Here is an 18,784-nt window from a genome sequence, read left to right as displayed (position 1 = left end):
TGCTATTTCTTAGATAGTGATTTGTCTTTGATATTTTTGTTCATTGGCTTTTTAAATTATATCACAAACTGGTCCCTAAATTGACTTGATAAGCAACATGGGAGGTTGTATATCTTCTCTGGAAAAAAAATTCATTGGTGCAATTAAAAATGTCTTGTTTATCAAAATCGACCCCATTGGAAACTCTCAATTGGTGTGCCGTCGACTTTAAACAGATTTCTCTGCAGGCATGTGACTCCAAACTGATCCCTATAGATAGTAGGCTATCTTCGGAAGTCCATCACTCAATTTTTTCGACTTTGGAATGTGTCATTCTCTTTAGTCTTAACACCTTCAAAAATGTTATGAGGACATCATCCTTTCTTTACTTTTGTTTTCACACTCTATAACGTTTAACGTTCTTTTTCTGTCGTATCAAGAGTAGCATTGACAAGGAATGGATTTTTATTTTTAAGATTTCAAAACACGACCATATCAATAGCATGCCGCGGCAATCCATAAGACGCTCGAAGTCTTGAAGTATTTTTTTGCCAATTCCTCTTTTGCAATTCGAATAGAAAATTCTTGGCTCCTTGAAGATAAGGGTGGTATTAGGCTTCTGGCGGATACTCCTGTACCTCCCGGTGGTTATATAAAGGTTTGCGATTCAGACTGGGGTTGTAAAAATAAAATTTTCCGCAGCATATTTTGACGATGACATTGTTAATGATTAAATATCGTTCAAAAAATAGGGTTATTTACCACTCCATTAAATTCTGTTTACTGTCAGTTCCAGGCGTTTCAGCCCCATTAAACGCCCTTCCTTATTTAGTGTCAGCTATTTCATAACGACCCTTGGAACGTTTTGCAAATTATCTTTGAAAGTGTGCTTAGTACCTTATTAAACCCCCATCATAATTTAGTGATAATCGCTTGTTAAAAAGCGATACTTGTCACAAAATATATTTTGATGGTCTGATCATAAATCATAATTTTTCCTCGCCATTCTTTGGGCCATCTTATCGTTATTTGATGTGGGAACCTTATATTCAGTCCAGACCAGACCAGATCAGATCAGATAAACTTCGAAGCAACAATCATTACAGTGAGTTCGACTGACAATTCCTGCATTAATAACACACATGTGTAATTCGTTCTTTTAAAGCACAACATGTATAATACCCGTGATAAACAAAGAGGAGTGAGTCCGTAGGGTTGTTACAGTCACTTTCGGTCGGGGTTGTGTACGGCAAAATATGTCATTCTTTATGAAATTTGTCGTTCTGTTTGTCTATTTTCGGTAATGCAGGATTTGTTAGATAAACCCCCTCTTACTGACGAAAGTATTTTTGAGGACATTCATGACCAAATCATTATTGAGATTTATACCTTTCAATTCTGTCAGAAGGTTTTGATTGATTTGAAGTGAAGGTCAATTCTTCTCGCTTTGCGTCAAACAATATATTAGTATAATTTACACATTGCCATTTATCATCTGCACCATCCAATTAAAAACCACTGCCATAAATATATCATTATTTACTGTCAAGGTGAATGTAAATCTGCCGGAAGGTTGGATTTTCTTCTCCTAGTTCCTTTCTTTCGGCTTTCTTTCTTTCTTTGTTATTCATTCAGACAAAATTGATATTGGATTATTGGAAAGAAAAGATTGGTGTAAATTAGACATCCCCTGAATAATTTCCACACCCCGTCTTTGCCTTTCTATCCTTAATTTTTACTGATGGCTACTCAGAGGATTGTCTCACAGCCCCGGTGGAACTTTTTTCCTCAGTGGGGATAAATATTCCAATGGGAAATTCTATTATTCCAAGGTTAAAAAACCCAGTGAGGATGGTTTTGGAGTGCAATTGAATTTCAAATAGGGATGAAATCAAAGTCAATTTTGAAATTCCAGGGTATTTTCTCTCCAGGAACGAAATCTTTGCCCAATTTTTTTAGTAGGGCTGGGGTCCAAGCGGTTTTGTGACACAAGGGTGTGAGCCCCCTTGAAACTCCCACTTTCCTCAAAAATCCTATGTTGACTTGTTGTAAAAGCTTGCCATAATACATAATAGCACTTTTGTAAACCCCCCCCCTTTCTAAACCATACGGAAACATTCTTTATGAACACTTTAGAAACGCTTTTAAAGATGTTCGTTCTAAAGCATAAAGAAAACGTTCTATATGAACACTCTAGGAACGCTTTTAGAGATCTCCTATCTAAAGCATTCTGAGAGCGTACTATATTAACACTTTATGAACGCTTTTAAAAATCCCCTTTCTAAAGCATTCGAAAAGTGTACATTTTGAACACTTTAGGAACGCTTTTGAAGATATTCTTTTTAAAATATTCTGAGAGCGTTCTTAACGAACAATTTAGGAACGCCTTCAAAAAATATCCAAAAGCGTTCTTTAACTTTACGGTCACTTTAAGCACACTTTTATCTGATCAACTTCCCATCAACTTGTAAAGCGTTCCTTAAGTGTTCGCGAAGAACGCTTTAGAAACACATTTCAAAAATGACAAAAAATGCATCCAAATGTCCAAATAGAACGCTTTTCCTACTAGGGTAACATGAAAAATGAAGTCTTGCCAATATATTTTGTCCGAGCATATATTTAGGTGAATGATACAAAAAATGTAACTTAAAAACTTAAAATGTCAAATTTTGATAACATTTTAAAATAGTGTTAGATATTATTTCTAAAAGGAAAAAAAAAATGAACGAAAGATTCTAGATCCCCGTATTTAATATTACAAAATATAGTTTTCTTAAAAATAATTACATGATCACCAAATGAGATTATTTATCCATAATTCTTTGCGGTTTTCATGTTTGATGATTACCCATGATACCACATGTTTTCAAGAACACTACGTAACCAACCTAAAAAATGAAATTGAACCCGAAATTAGTTTAATCGCCATTGAATGATCAGTGTAACCAAATTAAACTATGCAACCAAACCTTGTTCCCTGCGTATTATGGGCTTACTTATGCTTAGTGATAGCGCGCCAAATAATTCTCTGGTGTCCTAGACGATGTTATCGTCCGTTACGTGATAGTAAAGGCGGAAAAAATGGCGGTATGGCGTTATGGTGGTATACGGAAAAAAATCGGCGGAAGAGTTTTGATGACTGGCAACTCTACCGACTGTACACTCTTTTCGGGAAAAAAACCCGTTTGTGATTTTTTTTCGGATTTTTTTCTTAGATAGTGATTCGTCTTAGACTATAGCATAGTCTTCTGGCGTCCATCAGTAGCCTTGGGTACACGGGGAAGGGGTTGGAGACCATGCCTCTTCTATGACGCTTGATAGAAAAAATACGTACGGTAGAAGAGTGATTTATTTATTTTTCATTGCAACCTTTCGAGAAAACCTTTATTTTACAGTAAGTTTGTAAGGTCAGAATTGCTTACTTCGTTTTCCACATCTTTGCAGCTCTTGTTCAAATACTTCTTTCTTTCTCAACAAATCTTCATAAACATTCTTCACGATGACCAGACGTTTACAAAGAGCTTCATATTGGTCAAACAGCTGACTTTTCACGTCGTTATTGACGTGGCAATCTATAGCTTTTCGTAGATTCACTTTGGCAGTTTTGATGATGTTGATGTCTGATAGTGTATCGTTGACTGAAATCTCAATTTGCGAGACTGAGTTACTCAAAGTGTTTTCGTTACAGTTCGCTCCTAAAATGTAGTTAAAATTTTTACAGTTTTAAATATTCGCCCAGGCGTGAGGAAAACACGCGATTACTGAGTGTATGTTATCAATATTATTTTAATTTGTTGCTAGCTATAGCACCACCCTTAAGACCTGCACAATTCGCAATCTAATCAAAGTCAAAGTTTAATGATTTATTTAATGGGTTGGTTGGAATTTATTACCAGTTTCTTGTTATGGATTTCTAAGCTTGAATACCTTGAAAACGCTGATTTTAAGAATTATAAAAATACTAAAAATCAGAAATTTCTCCAACTCACGCCAACCATAATGGCGGCTCCTTAGTCACTATATCAAGGCTTTATCAAATCTCAAAGTGGCACTACAACGCCTGAAGTTCAAGTTAAAAAACTCCCCTTTTACCTTTGCACAATTGGATCACAGTATTTCTATCCCATTGTCCAAGGATTGCCAGTGATTCATTCACCACTGAACTATTTGCCCCGTAATATGGTTTTGTCATTAATACGGTTGTGTTGACTTCCGGAATAGTGTCACAAACACAGGATTTTCGAACCTGACAATACGGACCTGTAAAGAATAGAATGATATTAAGTTTTACATCATTTTTGTCATTTTTGTTCATGCCCCTTTGAATCGAGTGGTCAGGAGCTATGGCCTCAAGTCCGAGACTCAGTATTTTGGCTTGTTTTGGACGCATATACGCGTCCCTCGTGGTCTAAGGGTTAACTTAAGTACTGGTCGAGTTTGTATGTTTTATGTAGTTTAACAATGCTTTTAAAGTCATGAAATCTCAAAGCGAATTTAAAATGTTCTAATGCTAGTAAATGAGGCTGTTACCAGGGTTACATTCTATCTAATACGCTGTCTTACAAAATCGAATACAATCTTTTCAGCTTGACTTGGAATTGTATTGAGTATGGAGAAGTCTTCAGAGACATCAAATAGTTTAGGGTTTAGCGCTCTGATTGCAAACTACTTTTATTAGTCCATGTTCGTAGACAACGGTTCTGGAACGAAATGAAGCCATTCTATTGGTTAGGAGTGACGTAAAAATTGAATTTGACCAGTAGAAAGGTTTCATTTCATTTCGGAATCTTGGCAAGGACGAGGGACGAGTTTATGCGGATGATACATTGGCATTATACCTCCAGTAGCTGGTTGCATTCGGACTGGGTCATAGTAATCTGTGGTTTGGTATGAATCAGCACTTTCTGCTGCTCTGACAAACGTCACCACTTCGTCGCCTGGTGATAACAGGTAATCGTCTGCAAGAAGAAAACATGAGAATGATTATTGTTTGTGAAGAAAACGGCATTTAAGACCATGTTCACACGTTACTGTTCCGTTTCGCTCAACGTTTCGGTGGAAGAAAACGGAGTAGTTCTGTTCCGATGAAAAAAGTGGAGCGAAACCGTTTCGATCTGTTTTGCTTTGTAACGTCTTCTTTTTTTGACGTTTCGAATTTTGACGTTCACGCTTGTTTCGGAACCGTTTCGTTTCGGAACGGAACGGAACTGTAACGTCTGAACATGGTTTAAAGGGCCTATTTGTTTCACTTACTATAAATGCTGTAGATGCTATCTGTTAAAAGTGCTATGAATGAAATTCCATGAAAACTTTGAAAATGAGGGATGAACAACGACTTCCAATCCAAAGGAGAGTATCAAATGATTGTTTGGTGTGTAACAAACGTCATAAAGTTGACGCTCTCTGATTCGATCTTCAAGGGAAGTTGGGTCTTAATCGAATAAGGGAGCGTATCGAATAGTATAGCGTCGCTTATGAGAGTTCCTTGTTGACAGTGGCTTTCAATAATATCGAATATTGGAGCGTATCGAATAGTTGAAATCTAAAAAAACCAACAAACATATCAGAACAGAATCAAAACGAGAATCGGTCGTACCTTCATCAACTTCGTCTTCCGTATTTCGACGCTTTCGTCGCCCCAACCTAGGACGTCTTCCGCATTCAAATGGTAGTCTAAGGATGCGCATATCGTAGAAACGTCTCACAAGGATCAATCCGTAACGTCGATTTCTGTAATCTTCTACACTGTAATCCCATGGGTTACGTGGCCCACGACGTCGGCCTCTTCGCACACGGATCATCCAAACTTCACAATATCTATTGTAAGTGATAGTATTAAATTTGATACAATTTCAACTGCTTGATTTCTTTCTGCTTCAAATTCACTGACCGACGATCGAACAGTTTTATTTTATCTTTGAATTCTTTTTATTTCTAGGATGATTTATCAATGGCGTATTTGAAAGTTGAGCCGAAACAAAGACACCTCCCAAAAATCCTCCATTTTAGAATGGATAAGGGATATATTCGTTAGCCGTTTCCCGATTTGTGGGAAAATCGTTCACGTTCCATGGTGTGAAATGTACTTTTCACACCCAGGCGACCTGGTCTTTTTTCCTGTAGCTCTACATGTGTAGTATGAAGATGCGTTAGGTTACTTACATGAAAACGACGCCGAACCCAGGGAAGATGAGGGACGGTGGAAAGGTGATAAAGAATGTGTATGTTGTAACCAACCAGTATATTGGTCGTGGTGGTCGAGGTATAATGATTGGTGCTGTGGAGATAGAAAAATAAAACGAAAGCTGGAAAATTGGTAAGTATTTTTATGATTAGTATTGAATTTGCCTGAATTTACACTTTTGGAATTTTATCGACTTAAAGCTATTCATGTAAAACGTCAACGTATTCATGATATTCATGACGTAATGTTTTCTACGGAAAGACCCCGGTTTTTGCCAGTAGTGCCAAATTTAAACTACACAAAAGTTGTATAAAATTTGCCACTACTGGCCAAAACCGGGGTCTTTTCGTAGAAAACATTACGTCATGAATATCATGAATATCCAATCTCTATCTATGTTTACATTCTATTTGATCTGATACCAAGAGGAAAATAGATGGATACATCTATTCTTCAAACGTGCCCAGCTGGCACACAACGTTGTTTCGACGTCCATCTAATGTTCACAACGTCCATATAACGTTAGATGAACGTTGAAACGACGTTGTGTGCCAGTTAGGTTTAAATCTTCCTTTTTTAGATCCAACTACAAATACTTACGTTTTTTGCAAGCGACATTGTCAGGGTATTGGCCATTGATGTTACCCACCGGTTGGTATTTGGCAACAACATATGCAAAACTTTCGTCGTCATCCATGGCCACTCCCACACCTACTTTTGATGTGTCTGAAAAATAAGATAGAAAGGTCAGTTGATATTCAGTGTTAAAAGTTCTTCCTTCTCAGTTAAGTTCATATCGATTCTTTTCCGTCTCAAAATTCAGCATATTTCACCAGAATTTCTAGCCTGAATAATCAAGCCAGATATTACAGCGCACGATATACTGTATAAAGATGTATAGCGTTTTTGGTGCTTTTAATGATTTTTTTATATCCGTGAAATTTAAGTTAGCGCTGAATAACTGTATTTCAGTCACAACTTAACTTTCATATTTTATAGCAAGTGACTGAAAACTGGCTTAGATATCTAGGCTACAGAATTTCAGGAGTCTGTGCTAATTTACTGTGTAAAATCCATATTTTCAGTCTCGAACAAAAGCCTTACTTTGACCACTGACCATTGGATATTGTTGTTGATTTTTAATCTTTTACAGACACTTCCTATACAAAAAGCTATTTTTTGCGCAATGTATTTTAAAATCCACTGTCAAGTTCACTGTCAATTTCTCTTTTTAAACTTGAGATAAGCATAATATTGAAGTTTTGTTGTTAATGCTGTTGAATTAATTAGTAGATGTAGATTAATTAGTAGACTGTCTGGCGGATCTGAGGGTGGTTCAAAATTAATGAAGCAGAATGTTTCTTTTATCCATACTCCCTATAAGGAAATGAAGACGTCATAAATTTTGAACCCCTCTCAAATCTACCGATGACCGTTGTTTTAGCTATAAACTAAAACTTTAAAGACTAATGAAATTGAGGACTGAAATCTATTGGTTATGATTTTCTTACCTTTCCAGACAAGCTGAGTGAAATCTTGGTATCGGGAACCTGTTGGTCCAAACGGACGTGCGGCTTCACAATCCCAATATTTCTTCTGTCGGTACCTATATGGTAAAAGAGAAACTTTACGTAAGTTGATTTGATCCAATGTCTTCAATTCTTGCTTTTCAAAGGTTTGACACGACGAAGAATTACAGTGTGTCCCAAAAAAGTGGATTTTTTAAAATCTTCATAATTTATGAGGTATTTTAGGACATGTATTCCGGATATTTCAATCTCAAAAACCTATTCAATCATCTTGGGAATTGAATATCTATTGATTGAACAGAGAAGTTTAATCTTATTGCATCATTCAAATTCCAGTTAAGACGATGATTTTTGTGTATTTTACTTTTTATAAAAATTTGTCCACTTTTTTCGGGACACACTCTGTACAGTCAACTTTACAGAGTAAATTCCAATCTCTATTATTCCTAACTTTCTGTAATTCGAACTTAAATATTGGTCTCCTCAGCTAGAAAGTGGTTTAAATGAATCTCTTTTATGTCCTTTGAAGATCAAATTAGAAAAAGTCAACTGTTGCTTTTTTTTGTGCCTATCAGGTACAGGCTTTTGTGTCAAAAGAACATTTTTACGAGATTGTTATGGATTCTGAAATATATTTTCTAACTTAGAAAGAAATTGGAAGCATACAGTTGACTCCCGCTAATTCGAACCCGAATGGGAAATCTAATCTGTTCGAATTACAGAAAGATACAAATTATAGAAAGCATTATCCGAAGGTGATTCAAAATGAGTTAGAATTATAGAAAGATTTGGATAGTAGAAGTTCGAATTAACAAAATTCCACTGTAGTAAAAGTCAGTTTACAGGTTTTGTTTTTAAATAATCGTTTGCTTACGCATCAATTTTATCTTACAAGCTTTTTCACATTGGATTGACACAGATGTGAAGCAAGATTGGTCAGAAAAAGGAAAATAATTACATTTTTGCTTATATCAGCACAATACATGTTTTTTTTATAAGCATTGCACTTATAAGCATATCTATGCTCAGATATGGGGAAAAATTAAGCATATGGCAAGCATTACTTGAGCCTACGAAAAATGTTTTTTTTCCTGATTTTTGCTTTTTTTTGCTGGAATTTTACGGATTTTCAGTAAATTTTCCTAAATTTATGCTTTAGATTTAAGCATCCCCTCAAGCATTTTTCAGCCTTATTAAGCTTTCGACCTAAGCATCTCTGAGCCTGTTTTCGGATTTTTGTATGCTTATAAAAAAAAAACATGTATAGCAATAGGCAGACACTGCCGTCCTGATATAAAACATGTGTCTGATATGAAAAGGGAACACTTATGTAAAAATGAAATCTTAAGCTAACAAGAAAAAAATTGAAGCTTTCGCTATAATATTCAAAATAAATTTAGTATTCCTTACTTAGTAATAATGAAAAACTATCATTTCCTTTTAATGCGCTCCTTAAAATTGAACCTTGAATTGAGCCATTCTATTATACCATTACCATGCAGGGGGTGGATGAACATTTCCAGGGGTTAGTCCAAGAAATATTTTCAGGGGTCCAAAGTGTTTTTTTTTTAATTTTTCCAGGAAGTAAAAAGTTATTCTTGAATTTCCAAGGGTTGAACAACTGATTTTAGTTCGTCCACCCTCACTTTAAGACATAAAAATAATTTTTTCCAAGGGTTCTTTTTGCAAATTTTGCCATTTTCTAGGGGGTATCTACACTTTTCCAAGAAATTTGTTTTTACTTGAAAAGGTTTGTCCATCCCCCTGTTTGGAAATTTTATGGAACAGCCCATTAAACTACACAAGATTACTTACCAGACCTTAACGATTCTTTCACATACAAAACGCAAATTATTGAAATTGATCCTAATAAAACCATGCGATTCTCCATAGCCTAAGAATGTATTTTCTGGATCGAAGGCTAGTTTCTCTTTTTCCAAAAGCTCATCAGCCCATGATTGTGCGTTGTCAGCAAGGGCATCATCCCAGACTAGTTGGTCTGTGTCATGATGACATTTTCGTCGGGCGTTGATTGCGTGTAGACACCACACTAAAAATGAGATTTAATTTTATACATTCTTAAAGCATCTCTCTTTAATTTAGTTCGATTATGAAGTGAAGTACATCCATACTTACAATACACCTATTAACCTTTAAGCGTGAGTAGACTGGGCTCGAATTTACCAGGAAAGAATCACGTAAGATATATCTGAAGTTGTTGTATTGTAAATTTCCTTGTAAATTCATGACCAGCCCTCTCAAAATTCGATCGCGCAACTAAAGGTTGATAATTTTATACACGGAATTTTCTTGTTGTGGCCATTAGCTTATTTAATGTTTATTAGTTCTATTCAGAAAATAAACTTTGACTGGAGAAAACGAAAAAATGCGAGTGTTACCATTCCAAGGGTAAACGGGTGGTGTTGTTGTTACACTCGATGAAGGTACAACAAGACTAGTGGTACTGGATGTCGGTGTAATTGTTGAAGTTTCCACGACAACGACTGGGGTGCTTGATGACGTTTCAACAGCGGTTGATGTGGTGGGTGGAAGGGTTGTTGTTTGGACCATTGAGCTACTACTTTGTATCTCTGAACTGGATGGAATGATTGAGGTTGAGATGTCCATTGAGCTTGATATAGGAGATGACATATCCATTGAGCTTGAAATCATCGAAGACATATCCATTGAGCTTGAAATCTCTGATGACATACCCATTGAACTTGAAATCGCTGATGACATATCTATTGAACTTGAAATCGCCGATGACATATCCATTGAACTTGAAATCATTGAAGACATATCCATTGAACTTGAAATAGGAGATGAAATATCCATTGAACTTGAAATCATTGGAGACATATCCATTGAACTTGAAATCATTGAAGAAATATCCATTGAGCTTGGAATCATTGAAGACATATCCATTGAATTTGAAATCATTGAAGACATATCTATTGAGCTTGAAATCATTGAAGACATGTCCATTGAACTTGATATAGGAGATGACATATCCATTGAGCTTGAAATCATTGAAGACATATTCATTGAACTTGAAATCGCTGATGACATATCCATTGAACTTGATATAGGAGATGACATCATCATACTGGAACTCACTTGGCTGCTTGACGGACAGGGTTGGTAGGTTGTGGTCGTGTAAGATGAAGTAACAGTCTGGGTAACCGTCCCATCGTAACATATGGATGATGATTGAACAACTGTGTTTTGAAATGATGATGATGATTGTGATGCAGGAATACCTGTTGACTGACTCATCATCAAGCTTCCTGGTTGAGAGCTTATTTGTTGTGATACTAAAATTGAAGAAAAAATTATGTAAAAACTTAAAGTGCACAGCAGGTCACTTACAAATGTAGAAGGGTTTACTTTGTTGCTATACTATTAGCTAATCTTTATCTATCGCTGAGAAAACCTAGGACAAAACATACTGCCATAGAGGCCTTATTTATGTACGTGTAAGCCTATGAGGGGAATTAAAGAATATTAACCTGTTGACATGGAAGAAGATTGCGACTGGACATTTAAAGATACCAAAGATGATACGACTGTCGTTGGTAACCACACATTTGTTGTCAACTCTGAAGACGGACACTGGTATTCCGTCACCGTCACTGTAACTGTTGGACACATTGATGACATCATTAGTGACGTCATACTGTCTATTGATGACGTCATCATATTGGAAGATGGGAGTTGGGATACAGGAAAATAACTCATTTGGGAAGATGATTGGTCGATAATGTCTGATGAGGAAATTATTGGTGAGATACTGGAGATAACATTAGTTGATAACATCGATGACTGCATCGATATTGAAGGTGAAGAACTCATTACTGAAGACGATGGTTGGGCTGAAGATTGAACTGCTGTTGACATCAACACGGGAACTGATGGAGTCGCTGAACATTGGAATTTGGTTTGTGTAACAGTGTTGCTTATCGTCTCTGTCACTGTTTTCTTCAAGCAGAATGTTGAAGAAGGGGCTAAGCTTTGGAAAGGTTGTGTGATACTTGTTGAAGATTCTGTGATGCTCGTTGAAGCCTCTGTGGTGCTTGTTGATGGTTCTGTGGTGCTTGTTGATGGTTCTACGATGCTCGTTGATGGTTCTACGATGCTCGTTGATGGTTCTGTGATGCTCGTTGAAGCCTCTGTGATGCTCGTTGATGATTCTGCGATGCTTGTTGAAGCCTCTGCGATGCTTGTTGAAGCCTCTGTGATGCTCGTTGATGGTTCTACGATGCTTGTTGATGGTTCTACGATGCTTGTTGATGGTTCTGTGATGCTCGTTGATGGTTCTACGATGCTCGTTGAAGCCTCTGCAATGCTTGTTGATGGTTCTACGATGTTCGTTGAAGCCTCTACGATGCTTGTTGAAGAATCTACGATGCTTATTGATGGTTCTACGATGCTTGTTGAAGCCTCTACGATGCTTGTCGAAGCCTCTGTAATACTTGTTGAAACCTCTGCAATACTTGTTGAAACCTCTGCAATACTTGTTGAAACCTCTGTGATGCCAGTTGAAAGTTCTGTGGTGCTCGTTGATGATGTTACCAAATTAGTTGTAGTTGATTGACCAGATACTAAATTAATATAGGAAATTGTTAAAAACGAAAACCTTAAGTTTATATTCATAGTTATCATACTTTTATCCTACTATCATACATTGTTAGTTTTTAATCAAAAATATTGGGAGGTCACAACATTTGAGTTGATAATTTAGATTTTAAAATATCTCAAATATATTTTCCATAGAATGCTACTACCCCTGCTTGTTTTGTCCCGACGGTCTGAAAACCTAGAAATATGCTTATTATACGAAAAAGTCGGGAGAAGCCAACAAAACCTTTTCAGGCCAGAATCCTTATCTTTTTATAAAGTTTTTCTTCTTCTACGTCTGGGTTTATTTTTTCTGACTTTGATGTATTCAAAAGTTTGATTTTCTCTTATTTAAACCTTAGGAGCTTCGACTACTTACCATGGTTGCCAATAGCAATGGCCAAGTAAAAGATTAATAATGTTCGCGTCATAACCACGCCCGACGCCCTCATCATTCACCAGCCAATCAAAATCTACAAAAGAGAACACATCGTGCATGTAAGTCAACAATTTTTTACTGATTTGATTGGTTTGTTTAGTTGTTTTAATGTAAGGTAATGTAATTTAGTTAAAAAGACTGGAACTAAACAACTCCTTCGATATTCACAATTTTCTTACGGAATGGTGTCTATGAAGCATAGAATAGTCGCTCATTTTTTTGAAGAGAGAGGGAAAACACTCAATTCGACGAATCGTGAAGTCCATAATTTTTAGAATAGTCGCGCATTTTTTGGGGATGAGCTGGAGTTCTTATAATATACCTTCCTAATTGGTATAATTGTGTTTTGAAAACACACTTAGACACAGATAGTCCAATATTTCCCGCAGAAGCCTGCGGATTGACTTAAAATACGCTATAACAACTTTTCGCATATTTAGTTATCGAAACCTCGAATCCCGCCGCCTGCGGGAAATAAGCGAAAATCTGTAGTAACTCTGAAAACATAACAAAAACGTTTAATTGCGGGTTAACGACCAACCAAATTAAGTAAGAGCTTGTAAAAACTCCCAACTTTTGAAGAGAGAGGGGCAACCCTTATGTCTAGGTATTTTGGAACTCTTTAACCTGTTGAATGCCATCCCTCAGTAACTTCAAATGTTTCAAATATTTTTTGATTTCAAATACACGTACACACCCAAACGAAGGAAAATTGTCAACCTTGTCAGTTTTTTAATCGGTCTCGGTGCGCTTAGGAGGAACGAAGAAGTGTAAATTTTCAGAAACTTTTGACAGGAATCAAGAATTTCAAAGAAATTTTCGGTTATACGGAATTTAGGGAAGAAAATAAAAGAATGGTGGAATACAGTATGGTATATCCCCTCCTGAGTGCAGACCCACTGGTGTACGATAAGCATCAGCAATTTTATATGATTCCAGCGGTCTTATTCTTAGAATGATGTAACCATATGTATGCAATAATTATCTTTAGAATTTCAAAAGATTTTACCTTACCCCTGCACCTCAAGTAGTGTTTCAGCTGTAGTCCCACCTTGTTGGTAGAGGAGTCTGAGATGATAGAATAATATTAAAAAAAGGTTTACCTATTTTTCGTGAGTTGCGAATCGTTTCCAGACCTTACTTCTTACCAGCAGAAGAAATGACAAGGCAGCATGTCTCAACCCTTCGCAAAAATTTGAAGTACTGAAATTTCATAGTGTCCACTGAAGATGTTAAACGAAGATAATGTTAATTACAAAACAATTAAGCTTTTTCGTGAACAATTAATCAGATTGTACCCACATTGATTTGATTAGCTTCATTTTTTCTGTTTATTATAAGAATTTTATCTTAATTTTGAGCTACCAGACTCTAGGCTAGTTGGACGATTTTTATGAGAACTTGATCTCAATTTTAAGTTGCCTTTTACTATTTGGCGAAATAGATTCGGAATTTTGAATGATTCTTTTGTCAGATTGTTTATCATATAATTTAATCACCAGAGCAAAGTATAAACGGTATTGCAAATTTAAATTTCACCCGTTTCTTTCCCTGTCAATTATGTAATCTTTGATTTTTCTTACGAATAACTTCAAAGCTTACTCTATAAAGGTTTGTCATATTTAGTCATTATTTTTATCTGAGGGTCATTTTTAATTATACGGAACACGTTTGCGCAGGCGTGAAATTATGATAACTTGGTAACCAAAATTTATAGAAAAAGGAGTGGAAGAAGTCGCTCATCTAGTATTTGGCATCACAATAAACGCACATGCACGTATATGCTAATCCTGAAGTGGGCTCACTTCTATTTTTTTTTAATCCAACTGATCAAAATGAAAATGAAAACAAACAAAAAAGTTAAAAACTTTTTTACGAGGTAAAACTTTTTTTTTAATTATTTCATCCAGAGGATGTTTTGAATTACTAATATAAGATTGATGCACATTGCAATGTCTTCCACAGACCCAACAGCTGATTGGTTGAAACTGACGTATCGACTGATTTTAAGTCACTTATAATAACCAATCAGCTATTAGGGCTGTGGTGTAATGTCAGAAGACATTGCAAATGTGTATATCATGAATACTGCCTGGCTGGCAAATGGTCATATTCATAAGGTTAAGTATCCTACCTTCCTTTTGAATTACTAATATAAAATTGATGCTAATTTAAATGTCTTCCACAGACCCAACAGCTGATTGGTTGAAAGTGACGTATTGACTGATCTGAGTAACCTACTTTCCTGATAGAATTTTAGTTGTATCAGAACCATTCGCGTTATTAATATTCCTTCACTTTAACAATATTCATTCTTCGCATCAAAAACTTTGTTCGGACACACTTGCCCAGTTGGTACACAACGTTGTTTCAACGTTTATTTAATGTTCACAACATCCATATAACGTTAGATTAACGTTGGAACAGTGGGACTGAAACTATTGGCTTATGCATTTATTCTAAGTATTAATAAACAGAAATGTTATGCTCCCGAGGCTCACATTTTGAACTTAAAATTTTTTTGCATAATACACTCTAACATACCTATGGTGGAACAACCGTAAAAGTGGGGAAGCTGAAGGCTCAAATGGGTTAAAATTCACTAGGAATTTGAGAAAATAATCTCGTTTTCTCAAAAGTGGGGAGGCTCCCAAGTCTCCCCGCTTCCGCCGGGGCTGTCTAAGTTAAAATAACGATTTAAAAAAAATTTTCCTCTAAGGAACTTTCTGTCTTTAAGGGACTTTGGAAGCTGAAAAATGATGCTCAGCAGTATATCCTTATCTTTTATGTACCTTTTTTGTCATTTTTGCAATCCCAAATATCTGATTAATTCTTTATTTGACTCATTTTTGTTATGGTTACTCTATTAAGAAATATGAGGGAGGGGGTGATCGATCAGATCGATTTAGTACCTTGATATAAAAGTGATAATATGGACAAAAAGCTATCTTCTCTGTATTCAAAGTTTGTAGCCAAACTTCTTATCTGCCCATCTGCTATACCAATGATAACATAAAGAGTCCCAGTTTGAGGAACGTAGCCAACAACCTTAGCTTAATTGCACTTTTTTTACACTATAGACGATCATAGAAGATCATAAGGCTTTGATGGCCGAAATATTTAAGAACAATTTAAGAAACTATAAGGCGTTTTGGGACCAATTTCTTCAAGGAAATTGCAACCAAATACTCACAAAATGGTTATTTTATGAACTTTTTACGCTTAAAATTAAAATATTAAGAACATCCGAATGGTTCAAAATTTGTAGAACAATTAACTTTAGAAATGAAAGCTATTATCATGCAATAGATAGCGAATGTTATGAGTATGAATTTTTCAAGAATAGTTTTGATATTGATAAGAACCAATTTTGTAAAGAGTTCGATATCCGCCGTGTCTCTACGATTCAATTGGCAAGTAAATATACCTTCGCCCGGGTCAACCCATGCCATGTGAGGGGAATTGGGTACCATTACTCTGATACAAGAGTGTGGGTAGATCAGACAGACATTGTGACGTGCCGTGGCACTCATAAAGTTCGGCCTCGCGTGAGCATCGCTCTCCCAGTGTGGTTCGAGTGTCATGGTATATACGCCATGGCTTGGCAGCTCGGGCCTGTCAAGTCGCAGTGTTTGTCAGCGCCGTAGGACCCATCCCGAATGCATTCGGAGGGCTCATATCTAATTTTGTAAAGAACAACGAGGCTAAAAAGTACCAAAATAAGAAAAGGATAAGAACACTAAGTGAATACTTCTGGAATGTCTAAAATAAAGTTAAAGCAAATCTGGCTAGGTTCGTTAAATAAGTTTTTTAAATCTAAAATACTCAAGTTTTGTCTTGAAATAAGAACAAGACGAGAACAGCTTGAATAATAATAATAACATATGTCTTAAGTGGCATGCTCCGAAAAATTCAATAGCTTTTAGGCAGCTAATGAATTGTTTCCACGAAGGGCCACTATGAACAGAACAAGAACAGTAACTAAAACAGGAATACCAAAAAGAACAGAAAAAGAATTATTGATTATTGAAAAAAATGAGATTTCACTTTGGCTTTGAATGTAACCAAAGATTTAGTTTGGCGAAGATCAGTGGGCAAATTGTTCCAAAAAGTTGAAGCACCAAAAAGAATAAGAACAGCAGAACCTCAACAAAAATGTTCTGATCTGAAGATGCTCTACCATAGAGTAGAGAGAAAATTTATCAATAAATAAATTTTTTGTTGTTTCTTGCCTGTGACCCATCCAAATAATAAAGTTTTATAAATTTACTGGCTTTTTATCCCCGTCCCACTAGAAATCAAGCATCCATACTGAAATTGACTTTGATTTCATCTCCATTTTAAATTCAAGGGAAAATTTGCACTCAAAAACCATGATTATTTGACTTAGGAACAATAGAGGAATAGAACTGTTATCCCAATTGAGATTTTCATCACTACGGTGCTGCGAGACAGGGGTGTCTTTATGATTAAAGGGTGAAGTTTGAGAGTTGGGATGTTTATCAGTAAGAAGGGAAGTAATTTTGATCATAGGAATACACGTTTTTTCATAAGAATATCCAAAAATTTTGAAGCCTCCAGATGTTCTTAACTTTTTGAGTTTTAAGCCTAGAAATGTTCTTAACATGTTCTTATTTTCCCCCATTTTATAAGTATTTTTGCCCATTTTCCTAAAAAATCGGATGTTTTTGAGTCCCCAAAGCCTTAAAATATTCTTAATTTGTTCTTAACATTTTTTTCATCGAAACCTTATGTTCTTATGTAGTTTGTTCTTATAGAAAAAACGTGTAATTCGATAATTCGATTACCACTCTTTTTCTTTTAAATTGTTAATGCAAGAGTTGGTCGTCAACTAAACGTCTCAATTTGTTTTGAAGAGAAACATACTGGTACGTGAGCGTCAAAATTTTCAATGTCTCGTGCATTTTTGCCTTCTTGCTTCTCCTTAATCTTTTATTAAAGAAAGTAGGACGGGGGAGGGCACTCAAGGTAAATGACTTACCAGACGTGCGGCAGGGTTGGTTTTTTTTAAGGTTCAGCTAGTGCAAGGGTATGTTTTGACCAGTGCTGCACTGTAAGGACATGTTTTACCTGTACCTGCACTGTAAGGGTAGCAAATTACCTTGTTCTTATGAAAATTTTAAAATGAAATGAATTCTTCCTTCGTAAGGAAGGAAATCAAACTAAATTAATTAATAACGCGTTGCTCGCACTCTTGTACATATGGGACTCAAACAACTTTCCTGGACATGAAAATTTTCAATTTTTTTGTTATTTTCTTCGATCAAAACATTACAAAACATTACAAAATTACAAATGATTTACAAAATTATAAATTTAACATAATTTAAATGCGATTTAAATAAAAGTAGGACATAAAATGTTAGAGGAATGGAAGCATTCTTCGTCTTATTTGACGGGCGGAAAACCGCCAAAAATAAGAGCGAAATTCAGTATTTAAGAAATAATTTAGTCATATCATAGTATAAGAAAGCCGCGGCTGGAATGAGTACAGCTGAATTTCTGTTGTTCTATCTATTCAAATCTCTTGATAATTCACGCATTCATAACATCAAAGTAGAAGAAAAGACTCTTGGTTTAAAAGTACTGGAACGTCATAATGTCAGTGCTTTAAGAACTTGAAGAAAATTGAGTGCCTCGAAGTGCCTTCCTGATTATTCTGAAAAATCACTACTGGTATTAGTAAATAAATATTCAAGCTGCATTCTGTGAAAATTTCATTCGAAAAACAACAGTATTGAGGTGACAGCAAACATTCAAAGTTTAACATTTGAAAATTAGTTCTTTTAATAAAATGTGTGTTATTTGCTCCTAAATTTATAAAAAATTATTTGGAATTTATAAAAATATACTTCAAATAAGGTAATAAGAGAGGATAGTTAGAAAAAGTTGAGACTTGAAAAGTAATTGTTCTTCAATTGAATATTATGAACACTTTTAAGGTTAAGGATTTTGTTACCTTCGACTTAGTTCTTATAAACCACGGAGACACAGATAGAACATCCATTTACG

At 35.6% G+C, this 18,784-nt stretch overlaps 1 protein-coding gene across 1 annotated transcript; it reads right to left on the bottom strand.

Moving 5' to 3' along the window:
• Nucleotides 1-2,739: 2,739 nt before the first annotated feature.
• Nucleotides 2,740-11,547, bottom strand: LOC136812664 (uncharacterized). The gene is made up of 12 exons (XM_067069190.1): nt 11,205-11,547; nt 10,092-11,009; nt 9,508-9,742; nt 9,047-9,068; nt 7,675-7,828; nt 6,764-6,889; nt 6,142-6,256; nt 5,576-5,796; nt 4,818-4,937; nt 4,072-4,239; nt 3,402-3,674; nt 2,740-2,867 (listed from the first exon to the last, which is right to left on the bottom strand). Exons 1-12 carry the CDS (start codon nt 11,545-11,547, stop codon nt 2,824-2,826), a joined length of 2,739 nt encoding a protein of 912 aa, XP_066925291.1. The 3' UTR covers nt 2,740-2,823.
• Between the last annotated feature and the right edge of the window lie 7,237 nt (nt 11,548-18,784).

Source organism: Clytia hemisphaerica, unplaced genomic scaffold (assembly GCF_902728285.1).
Source record: "Clytia hemisphaerica strain Z4C2 unplaced genomic scaffold, Clytia hemisphaerica genome assembly, whole genome shotgun sequence".
NCBI classification, from domain to species: Eukaryota; Metazoa; Cnidaria; class Hydrozoa; order Leptothecata; family Clytiidae; genus Clytia; species Clytia hemisphaerica.
The sequence above is the reverse complement of the archived record's forward strand: the minus strand, read 5'-3'. Positions and strand labels throughout refer to the sequence as shown.

Bases quoted from the DNA above. Each gene is read 5' to 3' on its own strand.
- LOC136812664 (XM_067069190.1), bottom strand. From the start codon at position 11,547: ATGAGTTCTTCACCTTCAATATCGATGCAGTCATCGATGTTATCAACT. The intron at 6,890-7,674 runs GTAAGAAAATCA...CTTATTTTTCAG, and splicing joins CACTCAGCTTGTCTGGAAAG to ACACATCAAAAGTAGGTGTG. The intron at 5,797-6,141 runs GTAAGTAACCTA...CACTTACAATAG, and splicing joins GGGTTCGGCGTCGTTTTCAT to ATATTGTGAAGTTTGGATGA.